The following is a 21261-nucleotide window of genomic DNA, read 5'->3' on the forward strand; positions in this document are numbered from 1 at the left end:
GTGAAAACTAAACCTAAATTAAAATAAAATAAACTTGTTGCAACATACGAATCAGCAGGGATAGTTTTACATTTTATGAGGAAGAGTCATGTGAATTGGCTGTAACATATAGTCTATGGTCATGTGCAGTGCAAGTTTAATTGCAGCCAGCAGGTGACTCTCATTCAACAAACAGGAACTCGAGTCTGCACATATCACAGTCAACGAGTTCCGCCTGTCACAAGAGACAACAACAGACTCGGCTCCAAAGTTCAAAATGTTTAAGTGTTTAAAGATTATTATTATTAGTTTTCTCATTACAGTCATACTGCTATTTACCATAGCATCTATCAGGACCTTTTCACTGGACGTAAATGTCGGACTTCAACTCGCAAATTGGGAAAAGACTAACAACATTTCACTTGTAATAGACCACCACCAGAGAGAGGAGCTTCTTGCACATTTTAAAGGTACATTTTGCTTGCTAGTCGGTAAAGTATACGTTACATTACCGTTACCCTGTATGGAAAGAAGTTCGCTAAAAGACGTGGGGAAGCCACCAGTGGAGACTTTTACTAACGTTATCGCTGTTTTTTTATCCAGAGGCTATCCGGATCCCCACAGTGTCATTCTCAGAGAAGGAGAGCAACGCCACCGCACTACGTGAATTTGACAGGTTCCTCCGAAAAGGTGAGTAATATATGTGAGACTAAATTGTCTTTACTAGTAACGTTAGTCACCAATGTGTTCACCGCGTAGCCTGCAATTGTCGGCAGACTCGACGTTACTTTACAGGTAGTTTTAGCTAACTACCAGTTTACTAACGTCATACAGTTAAAGGTGAGCTGTCTAGTCCAATTTAGCTAAAAACTAGAGCTAACGTTGATGACGTTAGATGTGGCTAGCTAATTTAAGTTAACTAGCTAGCGTTAGTGTGCATTTTCAGATCCCCATTTAATTTTTTCACCCTCATAACTGATAATTTGTCTATTACACACATCAGAGCCTTAGTTAGTTGTATTCTTTAAGGAAGGTAAGCTTAAAATTAAGAGTGACGTTAACCTTCAGCAGATAAATTGTAAAATTAAAGTTATTATTAACCTTGCTAACGTTAATGTAATTGATAGCTTAGCTAACAGTTAGCAAGCTACTCTTTTATGTGACATTTCAGTACAGTATTGAAATGTTTTCTCATTAATAATGTTTCTAGTGAAATTGTTTTTGTAAACTAGCTAGCTAACTGTCCAAAATGAGCTATTCAGTTTACTAGCTAGCTATCATATAGATAGCTATCTAGCCTCAAGTCTTTGGAATTTTTGCTTAAATAATTTTAATAATAATGTGTTTTATTTTAATCAATTATTAAAATACCTGCCCATTACTCCCTTACTTTTCCATTACTTTTGTTTGATTGAATTTTAGCTGCATTGCATAACAAAGTCAGACATGTTAAAAGGGGCTTTTATGAGCACTTAAACAGATACTCAAGCAATTCAGTTTTGTTATAATGTTTTTTCAAAATAAAAGACATGGTCAAAATTTAGCAGTTAGAGAGGCGGAGATATTGCAGCCTTCAGTCCCTTTTATGGGCTAAACTCCAAAGACTTTGAATCTTACATTTGCCATAATGCAAACAAAAGCAAATTTTTCTGATAGAATCTCTGGGTTATTTTTGCACACTCTAGAGTGACAGAACAAATTATGCAACTTTTTTCATTGACTAAGTATTAAACTGACCTTAATTTGTAAAATGGACGGAGTTCCCCCTATTAAGCTAGCAAGTACTCTAATTCCTTTGTCAGCCTTCCCAACAGTTTTCTCTTCAAGCTTGGTTCGTCATGAATTGGTGGCAAACTACAGCCACCTGTTTTCAGTGCAAGGCTCACAGGCTGACCTGGTGCCATACCTGCTGCTGGCCCACATTGATGTAGTACCTGCCTCAGAATCGGATGGCTGGGAGGCCCCACCATTTTCCGCCAAGGAGATAGATGGCTTTATCTATGGTAGAGGGACCATAGACGATAAGAGCTCTTTAATGGTGAGAGAACATGTGATAATGTGTTTGATATTGCTATTAAACAGAGATGAATTACAGTAAATACTTATCAACCGCTAATGTGCCAGCCAGACTAAACTGATAAGCTTAATTTCTTCCAGGGAATACTTCAGGCATTGGAGTACTTGCTGATAAAAGGCTATGCTCCACGCAGAGGATTTTACGTTGGTCTTGGTCATGATGAAGAAGTACTTTAAATATTCATCAAACTCTTATGAACTTTTTGAAATTGTGAACCTAAATAACATTTAAAATATATCTGAATGTATGTGTCCTTTAATATTCAATTTTAAAGGTCAGTGGTTACATGGGGGCAATGAACATAGTGCGTGTACTGAAGCAGAGAAGTGTGCAGCTGTTGTTTGTCCTGGACGAGGGCCTGGCTGTACTTGATGGAGTCATCAGTGGTCTGGAAGGACCTGCTGCACTGTGAGAACCTGCCATGGTCTACATGATACTTGGTTGGCAAATTTTAGGGATCAACCAAAACGTTTTTTTTTTTTGTTTTTTTTTAAGGCAAAGTAGTTTGCATGTAGTAAAGTCTGCAAGATGCACTGGGTGGCAGTGTTTTCCCATATAGGCACACATAATTAAAAGTTCCACAGAACAAATTCCAGTCCTGCTCCTAAACTTACCATTATTAGTAGTTAATGAAACCTGAAAAACAATATTTGGAACCAATATGCATTTATAGTGAAAATGAAAATCTTTAAGTCAAAATTACGATTTTGGAATGTTACTAACTCCAACGCAAAACTTTGTTTAAATGCTTTAAGCAATTATTCGAATATACATTCGAAACATAAAATATAATACACGGGAAAAGAGTCAGATAATGTGGGCGGGACATTAAGTCAGGCTCGGTGGTGAGTAAAACCAAAGCAGAGGGACAGACAAATCTGTACTGGAGCCAAAGTAGCGCACTTCTAAATTAATTTACTTGATTAGTCATTAGGCAAATAAAACACAGATACAGATAATCTTCACACTACCAAAAAAGGGCCCTAAAATAAATTGGTGATTAATTACTGTCTGTGGTGAATTCTGTGTTTTATGTGTGTGTACTTGTTTTGTAGAATTGGGATAAGTGAAAAGGGTTCAGCCACTGTGAAGCTTAGTGTGTCTATGCGCCCTGGTCACTCCTCAATGCCTCCCAGTGAGTCCAGCATTGGGGTCTTGGCTGCAGCAGTCAAAAGGTGAGAGTTACATTTTTTCAAATTGAGATGATGAATTTTCCTTTTTTTTGGTCTTTGTGTCAATGCCGTAGCATATGTTTTACTCTATTCTACATTTTATCTCCCCTTCAACAAAAAAACCACAATCTCAGACTTTAACATGGCCATGCTTTCCCCCTCAGACTAGAGGAAAACCCTATGCCAAGATTATTTGGTCATGGGCCTGAACGTGGAACATTTGAGCATCTGGCGCATAAGGTAAAATGAACCAACTAGTCATCATGTCTAATAAAAGCATATAAGATTCCTCTTTGTGGTAACTCATTCTTTGTCTTCAGTTTGGGCTCCCAATGAAGTTCATAATGTCAAACTTGTGGCTGTTCGCCCCACTACTGGGCAGGTAATTGCATCTTAATTCCTTTAAGAATGTTCTCTCCCGATTATATCCATTGGAATAAATCTGCATGTTTGTTGTGTGTTTTATGTTACAGGGTACTTGAAAGAAAACCAGACACTAATGCTTTTGTAAGGACAACCACAGCAGTCACCATGTTTAATGCAGGAGTTAAGGTACAGTCATTCAATAGGAAAGAGGGGGATAATTCACAGGAAATAAGATTACAAGCAATCCAGTTTTCCTTTGTATAAACCTTAATTATTTCCCACCATGTAGGTGAATATCATCCCTGCCCTCGCAGAAGCTTATGTAAATCTGCGAATCCACTCAGCACATTCATTACAAGAGGTAGTGTCAGAAGTTTGAGTGTACTTTTGAGAATTCCCGAAATCTATACGTGTATATTTTGAGTTGAATTAGCTGTCTCGTCTAGGTTCTGGACCTAATCCAGTCTGCAGTGGGGGACCAACGAGTGAAGATAGAGCTTGTTAATGGGTTTGACCCTCTGCCTGTAAGCTCTGCAGATGAAAAGTCCTTTGGCTTCCAGATCATTAAGAAAACTGTGCTGGACACGTTTCCAACAGTTACAGTTGCTCCAGGTAGAATCCAGATATATTTGATTGTGTAATGTGGTGAATAAGGTCAACATATTTAGCAAGTGTTTAATATATTTTTTGAATATGCAGGTATCTGTATTGGGAACACAGACAGTCGGCACTTCAAAGACCTGACAAATGATATTTATCGCTTTGCCCCTATCTGGTTTAAACCAGGTGATGCTCAGAGGTAAGGAAATAGTTTGTCTAACACTGAATAAAAAAGCTCTCTGCAGTTAATATAAAGAACTGCTTGAATGGAGTCACCCGTTAATGTTACAAACTTGTGAATTAACAGTGTGACCTACTTATACCAGCCTTAAAAGGAACAGCCCAGACTAATTTGTGGTGGGCTGCCACACATTGTATATCGTTATTTGTTTTTTAACGCTATTGAAAACATGCATTCCTTCAGTTGTATTTTCTTTCCCTGCTCTCCTCCGTCTCTGTGTCACTCTACACACACATACACAGCCCCTCCCCTCCTACGTAGCGTCTATCTGCATGAAAACAGTGTTGCCAATTTAGCAATTTTGTTGCTAGATTTAGCAACTTGTGACTTTTTTTCCACAAGACTAGGCACAGATCTGGGAACTTTCTATAAAAAAGTTGACATTATTGTCCAGCAAGCATTCAAGGTATTTCTCTCCTGCGTAAGCAGATAGAAAGGTGAGAAGGGACAGGGTGCGGGGCCGGTGTAGGTCTGAGAGACAGCGGATAATGCTGCTGAGCTGGACTGGCCTTGGGACAGCCAGCCTTCTTTGAGAATTCTTTATAGCTCTTTTTGTAGAATTTATTTTTTACTTCAAGGATAGCCTACCTAAGTAATAATTCTAAGGTAAAAAACATTCCTGTATTGATTTTGTTTTTTGTTGATTTATATACCGGATGTTCCATACCTTGCTGACACAACCACAAAGCTTTATGCAAATAATTGACGTCACACATATGCAAATGAGCGTATCATCCCCCCCCCAAAAAAAATAAATAAATAGGTGTTTTATGTATAGAACCAACCTGTAGCCCAGCTTACACTTTATCTTTGGTAATAAAAAGCCATTATTCTTCAAGAAAAGAAAATCAATTTAATTTCTTACTTACTTCATAAGTTGTTTTGTTTTTTTTAGATTCCATGGCATCAATGAACGGATTTCCAAAAAGAACTACGAGGAACTTATAGAATTTTATTTCAGTTTGATTCAAAACTCTGACATTAAGAAGCTCCCTGAGCCCCACAGCTCTGTCCATGAACTCTAAGGAATATACAATATCTCTAACAAGTCTGACGCATTTCATATTTGCAATTCGAAAGCCTGTGTTATATCTAGTCTGTATAATTTCAACAGCAACCAACAGGACCTTGACTTACTGCATAGTCACCAAAATTTGAAACAAAATGTGATTCTGCTTTTTAGAACCAGAGGGTTGCATTTACAGTAAACAACAGATGCCGTTTAATCTTGTTTGATGACGTACTGTTTTCACTTTGTTGCGTTGCATTGATCACAGCATAACTATTTAAAGCTCCTTTGCATTTCTGATTTAAGATTTTGCGGAAGACTGCTGTGATGATTTTTGGATGTAACAATGGTATCATTTTATTTAGAACAGATTTTTGTTTGGCAGCTTATAATACTGTATTTCTTAAAATAATGATGGTTCATATAACTTTAATGAAAATTGCTGCATACATGTTTTTCTTCTGCTCATGACAGACATTATAAAATTAGGCTTTTTCTGTGAAAATGCTGAAGGGGGATATTTAATTTTTTTTTTTACTGACTATTTAAAAAGAATTGTAATTTCAATTTGCACACAATTTCTTAGACAGGCATTGTTTAAAAATACAACACAATTTTTAATGATATGCTTGTTGTCATGTGATATCTTTTATTTAATGCTGGACATAATACAAAATCAATTTTTCCCAAATGTATTTGATTTTAAGAAACAAAACAAAATGTTACTAGTTTACTCTCAGACTTGTGCTAACTATAAGGCATTCAACTAAACAACACGTTATATATCAAGAGCTTGACAATAGCCTAAAGCAACCATAGAAGACAACGCTTTCTTAGTGAAGAAATAAAAGAAATGACTCACACCAGCTTATCTAATACACCTTTTGTGTTAAGTATATACTACCCATCATTGGTTATGCATGCTCATTTAGGGCCAGTTACAGCATTTGCAGTTATCTTGGTAAATTAAACCAGAGGGGCAGTTTTGGAGATATGTAAAGTCACTGAAACAATTGTAAAACGAGTTTGGGTTATTTGGGTTGGTGTAAAGCCCGTCGGTCTTTCCTTTACAGAAATTTGGATCAAATTTCCCAGCAGAGGTTGTTGTGGTGGTGGCAGCCCTGGTGGTGGTAGTTGTGGCGGCGCTGGTAGCGGTAGTTGCAGAGGCGCTGGTAGTGGTAGTTGCGGCGGCGCTGGTACTTGTAGTGGTCTTGACTGGAACTCCTAGATTTAGAGACGTTTGTGGAGGAAATGAAGCGCTCATTTTAATGTACTGTTCCTGATTATTGCATTGTATTACAGAGCTTAAATACTGATATTTTACACTAAAAAACACACTTTTGCTCACTATTTGATGATCCAGTTCTTACAGAGCTTTATAATATAAAGCTGAATTTAGTGAATAAAATCTCATTAAACTGTAACTACCATTTTACCGAAGAGGATAAACACTTCATAAACTTTGGGCTTGCCTGAAACCAGAAGACCATGCAGATGGCTGATGAGGGGGTATTTGCCCTGATCACAGAACTTCCCATTAAAATCATCCAGGTCCAGAGACCAGACATGGACTCCTCCAAAGTTGTTTTCCTTTATGTAGTCGACCTGGGAGAACACAAAATAAAAAGATCAGCACCTGAGGTCATAGCACATCAACTGGATTTGTTTTCGACCACTCCTTTTCTATAAAGAATTACAATGACTTAACAAATAGCTACCTTTGCATTAATGCTGTCCTTGTTGTCAAATCCAACCCACTGGTTTCCTGTGGTGCCATATGGAACTTTCTGTTTTTCAATCCAATATACTGTTTTTCCTTGAAGATTAAGACAAACCTGAAAGAAGGTCAGATGTCAGATTTTAATCCAACATAGCAGAATCAGAAACTTGGCACATGTGACGACGCCTCCGGGTCTGCCTGCCTGGCATGTTCTGCTCCCTAGTTTTCAGGTACTGGCAGTGGACGGGTAGGTGGAGCAAGGAGGGTCGTCTGTACCTGGCCAACTGGGCGTGGCTTACAGAAGGCATAGGGATTGACCCTCCTACTGCATCCATCCATCATTTAGTCCTTTGTTTGTGATGCTGCACCATACAACACACATCACACCATACCATGCACACATGGCAAACACGACTGATTTCTTACACACTCCCACACCACACCATGACTCTTTTGTTGAGTTAAGTTGTGTTATTAGTCTATTTAGGTGAAGTAACTACCTTTTGACTAAACTATCTGTGTGAGACCTCCCTTTTGCTGCCAGTCTCGCATTAGCACACACACCATACCCATTAAAATCAGTATGTATGATTACATGATTGATTTAAACAAAGTAGTTTCTAATTTCACCTCATAATAGGACCATGATCCTGCTTCCTGGGTGTAACTGCCTGCATAGCCAGCGCCACTGATTGGTGCTCCAACCTTACTGGATGTAGTTGACAGGGTAAATGTTCGTCCATATGCAGCAAATCCCAAAATGAGTTTTTCAGCAGGAACCCCCTGGTCTCGCCAATATCGCATTGCATAGTCCTGGAATGTGGAATGAATTATAGCTTATGGTTATTGTGAGCAACAATTTCTACTGGGTGTATACATGTAGCTAAAAACCCATTTCAATCCTGTGTTTATCAACTATTTATCACAACAACCCCCTTATTAGATCTAAATAATAACCAAAATGATATACCGTACAGTAAGATAAAAGTTTCAAGTCTCTTGATTGGGTGACTTTGCCTTTTTTGTTAACACGCCTTTGGAGCTTCCTAAATAACAAGCCGCTTGTGTTTCACTGACTGCTACGGCTCACTGGCATAGTATCATACAGAACAGGTACTCTATCCTCTTTTACATGTTAGGTCAAAGATATTCAAATGATTGCTAAACACAATTGGAAATAATACATTGCAACAAATTCAGTTTAAATTAAACTTGGTTTCTGAAATTGATGTATTGTAGGGCACTACATAAAACGCATTATAAAGTACACTTAACTAAATCTAACTTAAATCTGACATTCAGCTTTTGTTGAAAGTGTTCACCCCATATTCATTATTGAGGGCTGACTCAAATATTATTCTTTTTGGTAAATGTACCTAAAAGATTAAGAAATGAAGGCATTACGAAATTGTGTCCTTACAGCATTCAAGTATGTTTGACTTCCAGTGTCTTGGGAGCTTTGGTATAAGGGACTGTGATGTCCTGTGACCCCGTCCCAGGTGCCATGAAGGTCATATGTCATCACATTGATGAAATCCAGGTACCTATACAAAAAAAAAAAATGTAAGTGTGATCAAGTTCACAAAAATAATGACAGGTTAACAATAGAATAAAAGAAATTGTTAAAAATAAAATGTAATTTATTTCAGTTTACTTGGCAATCTGTGCGACTTCATAACTTTCATCGATGGATCCTTTGCCAGCAGCCACAGCAGCAGTGACCAATAATCTGGGACGTCCAGTTGCTGTTCCCTCAGACTCAAAAGCATCTTGGAGTTCCTATACAACATAGCAACATGCGTCAATCAGACCTGATTAAAGAATCGATTATAACATTATACATCATACACTCTCGTATATTTCTGAGAATGACTCAGGATAAATTATGGATCTGACCTTGCACAACAGTGTGAATCTCTGTTTGTCCTGTGGAGGACTCCCTCGTTGTGCAGGGAATTCCCAGTCCAGGTGCAACCCATCAAAACCCTCGTTTCTCAGTAGTTTGATAGATGACTGAATAAATGTGTTCCTGTTGGATGCTGTTGATACCATTGTGGTGAATCTGAAATATAAACAAAAATGTGTGTTGAGTATGGTGTGTGTGGGTGTTTTTGTGTGTGTGTGTGTGTTTATAAATGTTTTTGTGTGTGTACAGTATATATGTGTGTGTGTGTGTGTGTGCTTATATATATATATATATATATATATATATATATATACACACACACACACACACACACACAAACACACACACAAAATGTATAACGTCAACACATTTCCATTATGTTGTATTTTCATATCTCACTTTTGGCTGCCAAAAGTCCAACCACCGACTGCCAGAAGGGTTTTGAGATCCGCATTTCTAGTGAGAATATATGTTGAACAATGATTATTTAATACTTCAAAAGGAAAGATAATTGGTAGAATATTTAAAGTGTAAAGCACTGACCTATCTTTTAGTCCATTAAAGGGTTTGTAAATTTGTGTGTCTTCGCTGGGTACCAGCTCATTGGCATCATTAATGACAGAAAAGGCGTAGATCAGATGGGTACACAGGTTTGAATCAACATCTGAAACCGTGAACATGCCGTTCCCTGTTCTATATCGGGACCATTCGGTGTAGTAACACACCAGTTTGAAGGAAGAGGCTGAAAGATTTAAGAGAATTAGTAACTTTGTGACAAAAATCCTTGTTTAACATCACAAATTATGTAGGCACTTAATTTAGGTGCTGGTAAATATTTTTAATGCAAAATATAAACTCACCCAAACTGGTCATAATCAAACAGAGACCTTCAGTCAAGTGATAGAAGGACACAGTCAGATCAGCTTAAAACAGAGCTTTTGAAACATTAATATGATAAATTTAAAAAGAAAACTACCTGCTGTTAGAATTAGCTTGCTCATGTTTGTGCTGTGGGAAAAAGCAACAATGTCAGACACAAATAATGTAACTTTTATGAACTTGCTGCTCTCTACAACTGCAAATAAACAAAACAAAAACAAATATTTTCACTTTCATGTGATAAAAATAATTTGATGAGGCTTTCCCCTGTGTCATTAATGGGATGTCAGGTCACCAAAGCCTGAGAATAAATGTAGTTGTCAGTTTGCTATGTCACTTAAGAATGTTGTGGTGTAGAAAGATTTAGCTATATATAGATTTATAGCTCAACAAGTTAGCGAGTTAGCGAGATCACTGGGCCAAAACCAGATAACTTAAAAAAAAAAAAAAAAAAATCCACATACCTTTTATCTTGAATATATAGCCAGTGACCAAACAATGCTATAAAGCATCTGGAATTCAAGAACATAACAAATACATTTGTTTTTATTGCCACATCCAGTCAAAAATCACTACATCATTTATTAAACAGAAATTTACCACAATGTAGAAACGATGGAAGAGTGTCCTTTCATCAAAAATCAAGAAAATGGTGTAATTATATTAGATACAAGTTTGATACTTACAAGTATATCGATGATGGAGGCAACTACTTTCTCTCAGCTGTGTCTGAGGATGCGTGGCCACCCAGCCTTAAAATAGGCAGCTAAAGGGGTGGAGCAGATTTAGGTATGGGGACCGTACATGCAAGGCGGTCTCTGATGCCGGTTTGTTGTTTTTCTTTTACATTGGATGAATTTAGAGGATATTTTGGTATTATTTGATTTTTTTTTTTTCTCCAATTAGTATCTGACCTTAAACATAATTTCAATTTCTGTTTCTAGATAGATAGCTATAAATGTTATCTTCTTGGGGACATGTGATATGTTTTCAAAACATGTATATAACAACATTGAAAAAATGATAGGTTAATAAACTAATTTGTGTCAGTCATTTTATTAAAAGACGTCTAGATGAGAATCATAGGTTGGTCCAGTCTTGGGTTTCGACTTTTTTGTATTAGCACAATCGGTATAATAGATTTTGCTGTTCATAAGGTCTTCAGTTGCCTGGCTTAGAAAAACACTTTGATACTTGATGTACCTTTCCTTTGTGCCATGAATGTCGTGGAATGTCAGGTCACTAAAGCCTGACAATAAATATACGTGTCAGTTTGCTGCATGCAAAGAAAGAATGGATGCATTGTAATTGTTCACCAAAAGCATTTCATGTTGCAAATTATGGTTTGCTGAATGACATCTTGGCTATCTTGCAGGTACTGGATGTAAACAGCATTCCATAACCATCCGTGTCACAGTTATAACACATAACTTTTGTTGACAAATTGTGGAGTTCTAAGGAAGTGTCAACTTAGACGCACACAAACACACAGTGGTGAGTAATACAGCACACAAGAAGAAGACACCTCCACCTTTGGCACCTAAAAAGGACAGGAAAGGGGAACAAATATCGGGGAAAATGTAACAAAAACAATCAATCAATGCAGAACAAAAGATAGTACAAAATAAATTTGCAACAAATAAACAATCATTATTTTTATTAATTCACATTGATCAAAAATGCCTGTCTACACACATAAAGATAAGACTGCAATAGTCTATATTGACCTGCCTCGTGTCCATCTTTTAAGCCTGATACTTCAGCTTTCTTTCTGTTGATATTTTAAACTCCGGTCATTTGATCATGATATGGTTAACTGCTCCTCAGATCTCTGCAGGGTAAATCCAGACAGCTAGCTAGACTATCTGTCCAATATGAGTTTTCTGTTGCACGACTATAACAACTTTTGAACAGACACATGTTCCAACTAAAACAACTTCCTTCCAGAGGCTATTTTGCAGAGGCCCCGTCATTGTGTCTGGGGCTTAGCACCGCCCAAGACAATTGTGATGAAACCACAGCACGTTTCTCTCCCATCCCGGAATGCTGTGTGGACTAGCCAGACCCTCCTCCGCATTGCAGTGGAGGAAGGTCCTGCAACGCGAGACCTAAGGGCCGTTCACACCAAGAACGATAACTATAACGATAACTATAGATATATAGTTTTAAAAATCGCAATTCAAGTGGATGGCGGAGTCCACACCACAACTAACGACGACAGTGGAGAACAATATTGCTGGGATCGCTTTCAGAGTGATTTGATAAATGATAGAAACACTGAGAGCCAATCAAGAGCCATCAATCTGAATTTACAACATGGCCTGGCGGAGAGGGCACTGGGAGAGATTTGTTTCACACAGTTGGTTAGTGGCGTGTCTTTTCCTCTCGGTGGGGCTACGGTCCGCTAGCTCTGTGTGTTTTTGTGTTTTTAAACTTAAAGTACTTTGAATGTATTTCTCATGTCACAGAAAGCACTCAGAGTGAATCTTGTGTTTTAGATGTGACTATCATACTGTCAGTATTATTGTTCCGGTGCTTGGCACAGGTCACCACCCAGTCTCATCCCTGGCTCTCTGGCGTGCAGTGCGCCTGCTGTTTCCTTAACAAGGCAGTGGTGTCAGCAATCATGAAATGTACCCGAACTCACAAATATGAAGAATATTACTCCAGACATTCCTGTAATTGTACGTTGCAACGTCTGCTGTGATGTATTATTATTGACGTTGCTGTTTTCAGAACGTTAGTGTTGAGCGGTGTGGATGCCTACGTTTTAGTTATGGTTATAGTTATTGTTCTCGGTGCGGACGGTTCTTAAGACTGCAATGACTAAAAGACTGAGCTGACATCCAGGCCAGCACACAGAGAAAATGTGTGGCAAAGTAGCTGTGTAGCATAGCCTGTAGCCCTAGCAGGTGCGGACAAAACATGCAGGACAGCACACATAGACCGCATTTCAGAGGACAAACGGATGGCAGCAAAGCCAGTAAAGCAGGTAGAGGAAAAACATGTACAGTAGCTCTACACATAACAGTGGAGGCATGGCACGTGTAGACGTAAAGCCTGTGTAGGCAAAGTACATGTAGGCAAAGCAACAACGTTCAATTCAGGAGCCAGTGTAAGCAACGCAGCACCAGTGAAGCAGTCTACTCAAACTCGGCGAGGAAGCCTACAGTAGGAGCTACGACAGGAGCCAACAGTGATGCTCAGACAGCTCACAGTGCAGGAGGGAGACCCATAAAAAAGAAGACACTGTAGACCAGGGGTGGGCAATTCATTTTTATCAGGGGGCCTCATGAATAATCCGAGCACTGCTGGATGGCCACATCGACAATATCTCAATTAAATTTTGCTCAATATTCTTTTTCATATACCGTAAGATTAATAATAATAATAATAATAATTTTATTTAACCTAACTTAACTTAATACAAAAGCAGATTGCTTTTTAGGGTTTTATTTAAACTCTTAATCCTTAAAAATTATATTGGCTTTGCAGTTTTACCATAAATGCATCAGCCTCCCTTGCGTGCTTTTCATCAGACAGATTCCGATATTTATCCTCGTGCTTTGTCGTGTAGTGGCGATTCAAATCATAATCTTTAAACACAGCAACCTGTGTACCACAAATTAAGCACACTGCTTTACCTTTAATTGCTGTAAAGCGTTTAAAGCGTGAGTGGACATCTTGCGGGTTAACCGGGCTTCGCTTGTCGCTGTGCACCTTTACTCACAGGTTACGCACGGACATACGTCAATAAATAACACTTTTCAAAATAAAAGCAGCATAGTTGTGTTGCACGCACAACGTATATGTCTTTTAAAATTTATTTTGTAATTTGTGATAGCCGCTGTTCACCTTCACTCACAATCACGCACGCGCATACGTCCATACAGAAGTAATACAAATAACTCTTTTCAAAACAAAAGCAGCAACGTTGTATTGCACACTCGACATAGATATTTTTTTTAAATGTATTTTGTAATTTATGATTGGCCTCACGCAGGCCGGACAGGGACGCACAAAGGGCCGGCTGTGGCCCGCGGGCCGTAAGATGCCCAGGTCTGCTATAGACAGTCTCTCCAGGATTTTGCGTTCTGTTCAACCAATCAAAACAGTCCATGCCAGACTTTCTAGAGTATGTGACTCTGAGGAAGAAACGTCTCGGGTTACGTATGTAACCCTTGTTCCCCGAGATAGGGGAACGAGACACTGCGTCAGTTACGACACTATGGGAACGCCTTTAGGCATGACAGGGCTGAATGCGAATGAAAACTACTCCAATCCTATTTGTCCTACTGAGAACGGTAGCATGTGGCGGCATAACCGTAGGGGCATATAAGCACGCCGGCACATAGCTCATAGCAAGGCACTCCAGGCTGGGCGAGGGGCGGTGAACCGACGCAGTGTCTCGCTCCCCTACGAGAAGACGTTCCACTTCAGGCCATACATCCTCCGTGTAGACAGGGCCCTGGAACTAAGGAGAGTGTCGACCGCTCCTGCCGTCAGGCCCGCTTCTAGGTACTGGGCCTCCTCAAGGGCCAGACCACCACAGGGCGGGGCAAGGGTGAAGAACCCGGCCTCCTTCCTGGAAAGGCAGGTCCCTCCTCAGAGGGAACCAAGGCTTCTTCCACACCGATAGGGCACGAAGACATTTGTGTGTAACCCGTATCAGGCGGAAAGGGTTTCCCCTCGGGGAGAACCCCTTGGATTTCAGCCACCACTGCAGGGCCCTCATGTGCAGGAGACCAGAAGGTATTACGCTGGAAGCAGCCGCCATGAGGCCCAACACCCTTTGGAAGTGTTTCACAGTGACGGCGCGGCCCAGCCTCACACTCTTCGCCGTGGCCAGAACGGACTCGACACGAGCCAGAGACAGACGTGCCAGCATCGTCAACGAGTCCCACACCACCCCTAAGAACACAGTCCTTTGGGCGGGTGCTAGCACACTCTTTCCCTCGTTGAGCCTCAGCCCCAAACGAAGACGATGAGCAAGGACGACATCTCGATGCCGAACCGCCAACTCCCGAGACTGAACCAGGATAAACCAGTCGTCAATGTAACTGAGGACCCGGATGCCCTGGTGCCGCAGAGGGGCCAGCGCCCCATCCATACACTTGGTGAAAGTGCGAGCGGAGAGTGCCAGGCCGAAGGGAAGAACCCGATATTGGTACGCCACGCCCCCAAAGGCAAACCTCAGGAACTTCCCGTGGGAAGGACGAATGGAGATGTGGAAGTAAGGGTCCCTCAGATCCACGGTGACAAACCAGTCCTTGGACCGGATATGACACACGATGGCGTGGATGGTGAGCATCTTGAACCTGTATCTCCTCAGAGACCGGTTCAGAACCTGCAGATCCAGAATAGGACGCAGGCCTCCGTCCTTCTTGGGAACCAGGAAGTACCGGCTGTAGGAACCGGACCCGCTGGCCGGCGGGGGAACGAGCTCCACGGCCCCCTTCTCCAGCAGCAAGCGCACTTCCTGTCCCAGCACCAGGCCCTGGTCCGGGTGTACCACAGTCCGGACCACCCCAGCGAAGCCGGGGGGGCGGACCTGGAACTGCAGCCTGTACCCTTCGATGACGGTGCGCAGAACCCATGGGGACATGTTCTCCAAACCCCGCCAAGTTTCCGCAAAAACCGCCAGCGGAACCAACCACTCGGGGCTGGTGGCCGGTGCACGAGCCGATCGCAGAAGAGCCCCTGAGGCGGGCCGTCAGGAAGAACCCGCCGACGACCCGTAGTCCGGGAGCTGAACCTCCGGCCCACTGCCACCCCTCGGGGAAGGGAGAGCGGAGAAAGCTCGTTGGTGGCAAGCGCGTCCCGAGCGCCTCGGCGGCGGGACAACAATGCAAGCGGCCGCCCTGGAGGGGACCTCAGTCGGCCTCCGGGGGCTAAACACACAGTCAGGACCTCTTCGCCTTGCCTCTCCGCGACTGGATGACGGCCCTCAGGTCCGGCCTGCCGGGGGGGTGCGCGCGGGAGCGTTGCCCAGCGTCCCAAGCCGCTTGAGGGGGACCGCGAGAAGCCACACTCCGTCTCTGGCGCTGTTGGTGGGAGCTGGTAGAGGGCTGAGAAGGGCCGGCCGTACCAGCAGAGCGGACCCAGTCCGGCAAGGGAGAAACTGCTGGAGCGCCTCCCCCTGGGACCTCACATGAGGAAACCGGTCGACGACAGAGTTCACCGCACCCCCAAACAGGCCAGTAGTAGAAACCGGCGCATCCAGAAGGAATTCTCTGTCCTTCTGCCGGATGTCCAACAGGTTCAGCCAAAGGTGACGCTCCGTGGCCACCAACGCAGACATGGAGCGACCCACAGCCCGGGCTGTTGCCTTGGTGGCACGAAGCGAAAGATCCATGGCCCGGCGTAGCTCCGCCAACTCCTCCTCAGAGGGGCTCCCTCTCTCATCCAACTCCAGCAGCAGGTCAGCCTGGTAGGCCTGCATAACCGCCATGGTGTGCAGGCTCGCACCAGCCTGGCCCGCCGCCATATACGCCTCCCCCACCAGCGAGGAAGTCACCCGACACGGACCCGTGGGCAGCGCCGGCTTGCTAAAAGACGACGTCAGCTGGAGAGAGAGGTAACTCGCCAAAGCGTCCTCAACCCGCGGCATCATCCCGTAACCGCAGTCCTTAATCCCCGCCACATTGCCAAACTTCCCCTCGAAGGGGAACTCTGTGAGAGCCACTGACCAAGCGGGAGTGAGAACCACTTAATACATCCATGGTGAGAACGGCTTGAACTTAACGCATGTACGTAACCAAATTCATTTGCTTGTCTCTGATATGAAGACGAGGTGTGTGTAACTTGAACATGTCCCCTTTACCAACAAAAGTTACATTGAAAGACCAGCCAACCTGTATACAATTTAACATCAATGTACGCTGTAATGGATTTCTAACTCTTAAGTTGCTGAAGCGGCCGCTGTTGCAATAGTGTCGGCTCTCTGCAGCGGGCGGGGGCAACTGACTCTCAAATGCATAAACAGACACACACACATACACACACGGTGGACGCAGGAAAAACCGGAGATGAGACGTACACACTGACCTAAATTGAGGACAGCTACACTCGTTATTGTGATTGCAATGATAAGTTACAGTCTAATAAATACTTTATCAAACCGTAAGAATGTGTGCAGCCCAGGATAGGAAATTAACTAACAATGTAAAGATCAACAAGCCACTGACAGACATGTTGACATTTGATTCATTCAATAAATTATGATTTGTTTTATGTTATTTCTAGTCTTTTTGATAAGGTTACTAGGAAAACTCAGCTGAGAGTGGTTTTGTTCTCCCCAAAACAAGTTTCCTTTTTATTTTTAAAGAAGTATACCCCAAAGAATTTTTTGTTGCAATTTTCACGGTCTCTATCAACGTTGCAACAAAAATACAAAAGACATCAATTTTTTATTAAAGCACCTGCAAAATCAGGCATTTTGGGCTGCAACAATCTCAGAAAAAGGCAGCAAAATCCTGGAGGAACTTTATAGAGAGTATGGCCGAATGTGTACTGGAAGAGAAGCAACCCATAGATGATAAAGTGTGAGAGTGTGTCAAGAGGACAAAGTCCCTGTCCTATGTATGCAATTAATGTCGTCGGATTATTATTAGCCGAAGGGGAGCAGGTTGTATCTCACTTAGCACAACGTTATCGTGCTACACTTAGAGTTACAGGTTTGTATGAAGGGTTAAATGTGTGCGTCACAGTTACACTTGTGCATCAGAAATGTACACTCACATGTTCACAGCATGAATTTAGAAAGATGCCATTTTAAAAAGCTATTTTTCCAAAACTTCTCCCATCTCAAATTTCCTAGTAAGGATTTAACCAGCAATGCATTTATTCGGCTAACAACTACTTTCTGTGGAGCCGCAGCCTTCATGATTGGTGCAGAAAAGCTCCATATTTGTAAGGAACTATTCTATTAAAACGTGAATATTGCCTACTGTTATTATTCTGGGTCGTTTGCATTTATTTTTCTGGTCCTTGATGTAAAGTTTAGCTCATTTGTCGCAATCAGATGAGGGATTCCTAGCACAACTTCAAAGTTGTACAGAGAAGGGAAATTGCCTGAAGAAGGTTCAAACTCCTGAAACACTCTTAGGGCATAATTGCTATATTGGGATTCATAGTGAAATGTAATGCTATATTATGGTGACATCGCTTCATTATCTACCCTTAAAAGTGAGTTCAAATGAGATAAGATTCAACTTTATTGTCATTACACATGAACAGGTACATTGCAACGAAATGCAGTTTTGAGAGAGTTTAGGTAGAGCTTCAGGGCCGCAGCCATTTAAAGCGCCGCCACACGCACTGTGAAAAGGTTTTATGCAGACAGCAACAAATGATATACAATACACAACATAATGCATGAGACAACACACAGTTCATGTGGTCACCTGAGGAATTTTGTGGGGTGACTTGGGAGGGTGTGAGAAACACAAGAAACGAGGCAGTCAGACGGATACGGGGCTGGATGGGGGGGAGTGTATGGTGTGTGTGTGAGATAATGAGTTTTGTGTGTGAATGTGTAGCGTCAGACTGTCTGTGTTGTTAAAATCTCAGTTCATCGGCATGACCTTGGAGAGATAAGCCAGTGCACGGGACAAGATACGAGGCCAGCTGCTAGGTTGTTTTCCTGCTCGGGTGAAGGCTGGGGAAGGGGGAAGGGTTGACTCGATGGAATTTGTTTGAATCAATGTCCATCACTCAATTGTTACCGACTTCAGCGTTATACGAGCATCCAGTTCATGTAGTGATTTTGTCAGTCCATCAAACTTTTCTGCCAGTCCAGTGGTGACACGAAGCAACTCCACCGACTGGGCCCTGATCGTATCAATCCCTTTCTGCGCTTCGACGGTCCGGTCTGAGATGTTGCGAGACAGTTCACTGGACTGGTCAGCCCTTAGATGTAAAACCTTCATCCTCTCAATCACTCCATGTAGGCACTCTTTAAGTTCTTAAGACAGCTTTTGGGTAAATTTGCTGGCGGCTGTCTTACCAATTTCCAATAGGTCAGCGAGACCCCAACTCCGATGATCAGGAGTCCCACCAACAGTCAATCAATTCCATGTTGAATATTCCAGGAAAACAGCAGACAGGGGACAAAGAGAAAAAGTGAAAAAGTACCACAAGACAAGCCAGACAGACTGGGAAGGAGCCAAGCTAAGATATGAGGGGAGAGGAGGAAAAACACGACTGCTCTTGCCAGAAGCAGGAAGAAGAAATGGCTCAATGGCAAATATTGCTCAGGTTAGCTAATATGCAAAAGAATTACCGGTCAGAGGAAATAATTGTTAGACTATCGTTTTATATAAAGTGCAAGTTTTTCCATTGTCCGTGTTTTTGGAATAAACAAACTGCAATTTAAAAATAGGAATAGTCATCAGTTGCTGGATGCATTTTCAAGAGCTTAAATGCCTAATACACCTGAAACCTCTAATCTAGCCAACACACAAACACAGACAATACTCTTCTCAGGTCATTAGGCAGTTTCATTCAGATAGTACAACCAAAGTAACTTAAAGCACCTCACCGTGACTGATTGTTATTCTGGGTGGAGTTAGAAAATCCCCATTTTTAATAACCTCAGAGACCTGAGCAGGTCAGAAACAATTACGTGCTCGATAGACATATAAGTAGAATTTCAAAATAGATTCTGTATTGTACGTAGAGACAGGGAAGGGATTTAAGTACTGCAATACAGAGGGTTACATGTATGACTATGTACTATTGTTGTTTTGATTTTAAAACCAACGCCTTTCTATTGTTTGGATAATTGAGCAGAAAGGTGTAGTTTAACCTGTTTGAGAGGAATGCAATATAGCTATATGAATGTTTTGTCAAGATCTCCTAATTATGCCACTCAAGCAAATGTCAAGTTGTTCACTGCATTTCAGAAATAGTGACTCACAACAATTAGAGCACAGTTAATGAAGGGTTAGTATGTATTGTTATGTGGTAGTTGTGCTCGCTGTATGTACACTAGATGTACTATTTGTAGAATGTAAAAAGAAATAACAGGAAGAAGAAAGTAGTAAAAATTATTTAATTGAAAATAACATTAAGAAAAAGAAATGGCTCCATTATCTCAGATTTGTTTTCTAGCAGCTTGTCAAAATCAACACTGACAGATAACAGGCTAACTAATGTGATTATGTGATTTTATAGTCCTGCTGTTTGCTAACACACACAAGCAAACTGTCTACCTGAGAAGAGCGTGTATGTGTTGCGGAACTTCTGGCTTTTTCTTCAGCCGCCGTAAACAGGTTAGCAGCCACACAGCCTGCGTGAGAAGTGCAGATCAGGCTTGGCTGCGTGTCAGCTGAGGCTCAGGCACTGATTTTGGGTGTTGCCTTATCTGTTACAGCACGGTGCTCAGCAAAAATAGACAGTGAAAAGGATCCATTGAAAGTTATATTGACATTATGCCAGCAATATAAAACCTTTACTAGTTTCTATGTCTTGATCTGTAGAATATTTCAACAATATAATATATTGTTTTTAAACTCCTTTTAACTCTTCCTGTGTTTGTGCAAATTTAAACCCCCTCTAGCTTTCTGTATATGTAATCTCAACCTTTTCTGTCTAAAATGAAAATAAAAGACATTTGTAATGAAATAAATGCAACGTTCTATTAATCAGTCCCTCCAGGACTTCGGATGTCGCAATCGCAACAATTCAGGCAAATTCAACCAATCGGCGTGAAACACAAGTACGTGGCTATGTGAGGGCCCGTATAAGACTTTATTCAATCTGGTACACTCACATACATATAGTCTCCTATCACATACATTTATTTTCACTCTCACACATATACATACATTATCCTTTCACATACAGGAAAATAAATGTATCTATGTGGGTAGAAAAAACATGTATGTGAAAGAAAAATGTACAGTATGTATGTGTGTGAGTGAAAACATATGTAAGGAAAATGTACATATGTGAGAGTGAAAATGCATGGATGTGAAAACTGAATGTATGTATGTGAGAGTACCAAATGAATAATTTCTTATACGGCCCCTCATAATATTAATTATTATTATTATATTATAATTATAATTATTATTATCAATGTACGCTTTAACAGTTTTCCCCTTTAAAGTGGCTGAAAAATGCTGCTGTTTCAATCCCGTCAGCTTTCTGCAGTGGGCAGGGTTGCTCAGTTCACCCCGCAACTGACGCGTGCACACACACAAAGACACACGATGGATGCGGGAAAAAACTGAGATGAGATGTACGATAACCTTTGATATGTTCAATAAATTCTTATTTTTAAATCCACCAACATTTGCAGAACCCTG

General features: G+C 41.3%; 3 protein-coding genes and 1 long non-coding RNA gene across 5 annotated transcripts in view; 1 reads left to right on the forward strand and 3 right to left on the reverse strand.

Annotated features, from left to right (window-relative positions):
- Nucleotides 1-169: 169 nt before the first annotated feature.
- pm20d1.2 (peptidase M20 domain containing 1, tandem duplicate 2) lies at nt 170-6288 on the forward strand (the record flags this gene model as incomplete). The annotated part of the gene is made up of 13 exons (XM_034877657.1): nt 170-449; nt 583-669; nt 1782-2017; nt 2137-2223; nt 2331-2464; nt 3112-3231; nt 3393-3468; nt 3549-3610; nt 3702-3780; nt 3884-3955; nt 4041-4206; nt 4294-4393; nt 5331-6288. Coding segments are annotated over 13 exons (1629 nt in total), but the record flags the coding sequence as incomplete, so codon positions are not given.
- A 366-nt stretch (nt 6289-6654) lies between these two features.
- LOC117948393 (acidic mammalian chitinase-like) lies at nt 6655-10171 on the reverse strand. Of its 2 annotated transcripts, XM_034878027.1 has the most exons (10): nt 10047-10168; nt 9931-9957; nt 9614-9812; nt 9470-9526; nt 9061-9226; nt 8819-8943; nt 8585-8708; nt 7795-7977; nt 7163-7279; nt 6655-7049 (listed from the first exon to the last, which is right to left on the reverse strand). In XM_034878027.1, exons 1-10 carry the CDS (start codon nt 10069-10071, stop codon nt 6858-6860), a joined length of 1215 nt encoding a protein of 404 aa, XP_034733918.1. In that variant the 5' UTR covers nt 10072-10168; the 3' UTR covers nt 6655-6857. The 2 variants fall into 2 exon arrangements, with proteins under 2 accessions (XP_034733918.1, XP_034733917.1); XM_034878026.1 differs by having other exon boundaries at nt 9470-9812; nt 10047-10171.
- A 1894-nt stretch (nt 10172-12065) lies between these two features.
- On the reverse strand, nt 12066-20711 carry LOC117948394. The gene is made up of 3 exons (XR_004657428.1): nt 20701-20711; nt 15441-15446; nt 12066-12435 (listed from the first exon to the last, which is right to left on the reverse strand). It is a non-coding gene; the product is annotated as an uncharacterized LOC117948394 (long non-coding RNA).
- A 329-nt stretch (nt 20712-21040) lies between these two features.
- LOC117948152 (acidic mammalian chitinase-like) overlaps nt 21041-21261 on the reverse strand; it is a 2781-nt gene continuing 2560 nt past the window's right edge. Inside the window, exon 8 of the mRNA XM_034877658.1 lies at nt 21041-21100. Within this exon, the coding sequence (XP_034733549.1) occupies nt 21041-21100 (60 nt within the window). The remainder of the gene's footprint in view (nt 21101-21261) is intronic.

Source organism: Etheostoma cragini, chromosome 7, assembly GCF_013103735.1.
Source record: "Etheostoma cragini isolate CJK2018 chromosome 7, CSU_Ecrag_1.0, whole genome shotgun sequence".
Lineage (NCBI taxonomy): Eukaryota > Metazoa > Chordata > Actinopteri > Perciformes > Percidae > Etheostoma > Etheostoma cragini.

Excerpts from the sequence above, each read along its gene's own strand:
- LOC117948393 (XM_034878026.1), bottom strand. The coding sequence starts at position 10,071 with ATGAGCAAGCTAATTCTAACAGCAG. Across the intron at positions 9,958-10,046 it reads CAAGCTAATTCTAACAGCAG|GTCTCTGTTTGATTATGACC; the intron begins GTAGTTTTCTTT and ends ACTTGACTGAAG. Across the intron at positions 8,944-9,060 it reads GATTCACACTGTTGTGCAAG|GAACTCCAAGATGCTTTTGA; the intron begins GTCAGATCCATA and ends TATGTTGTATAG.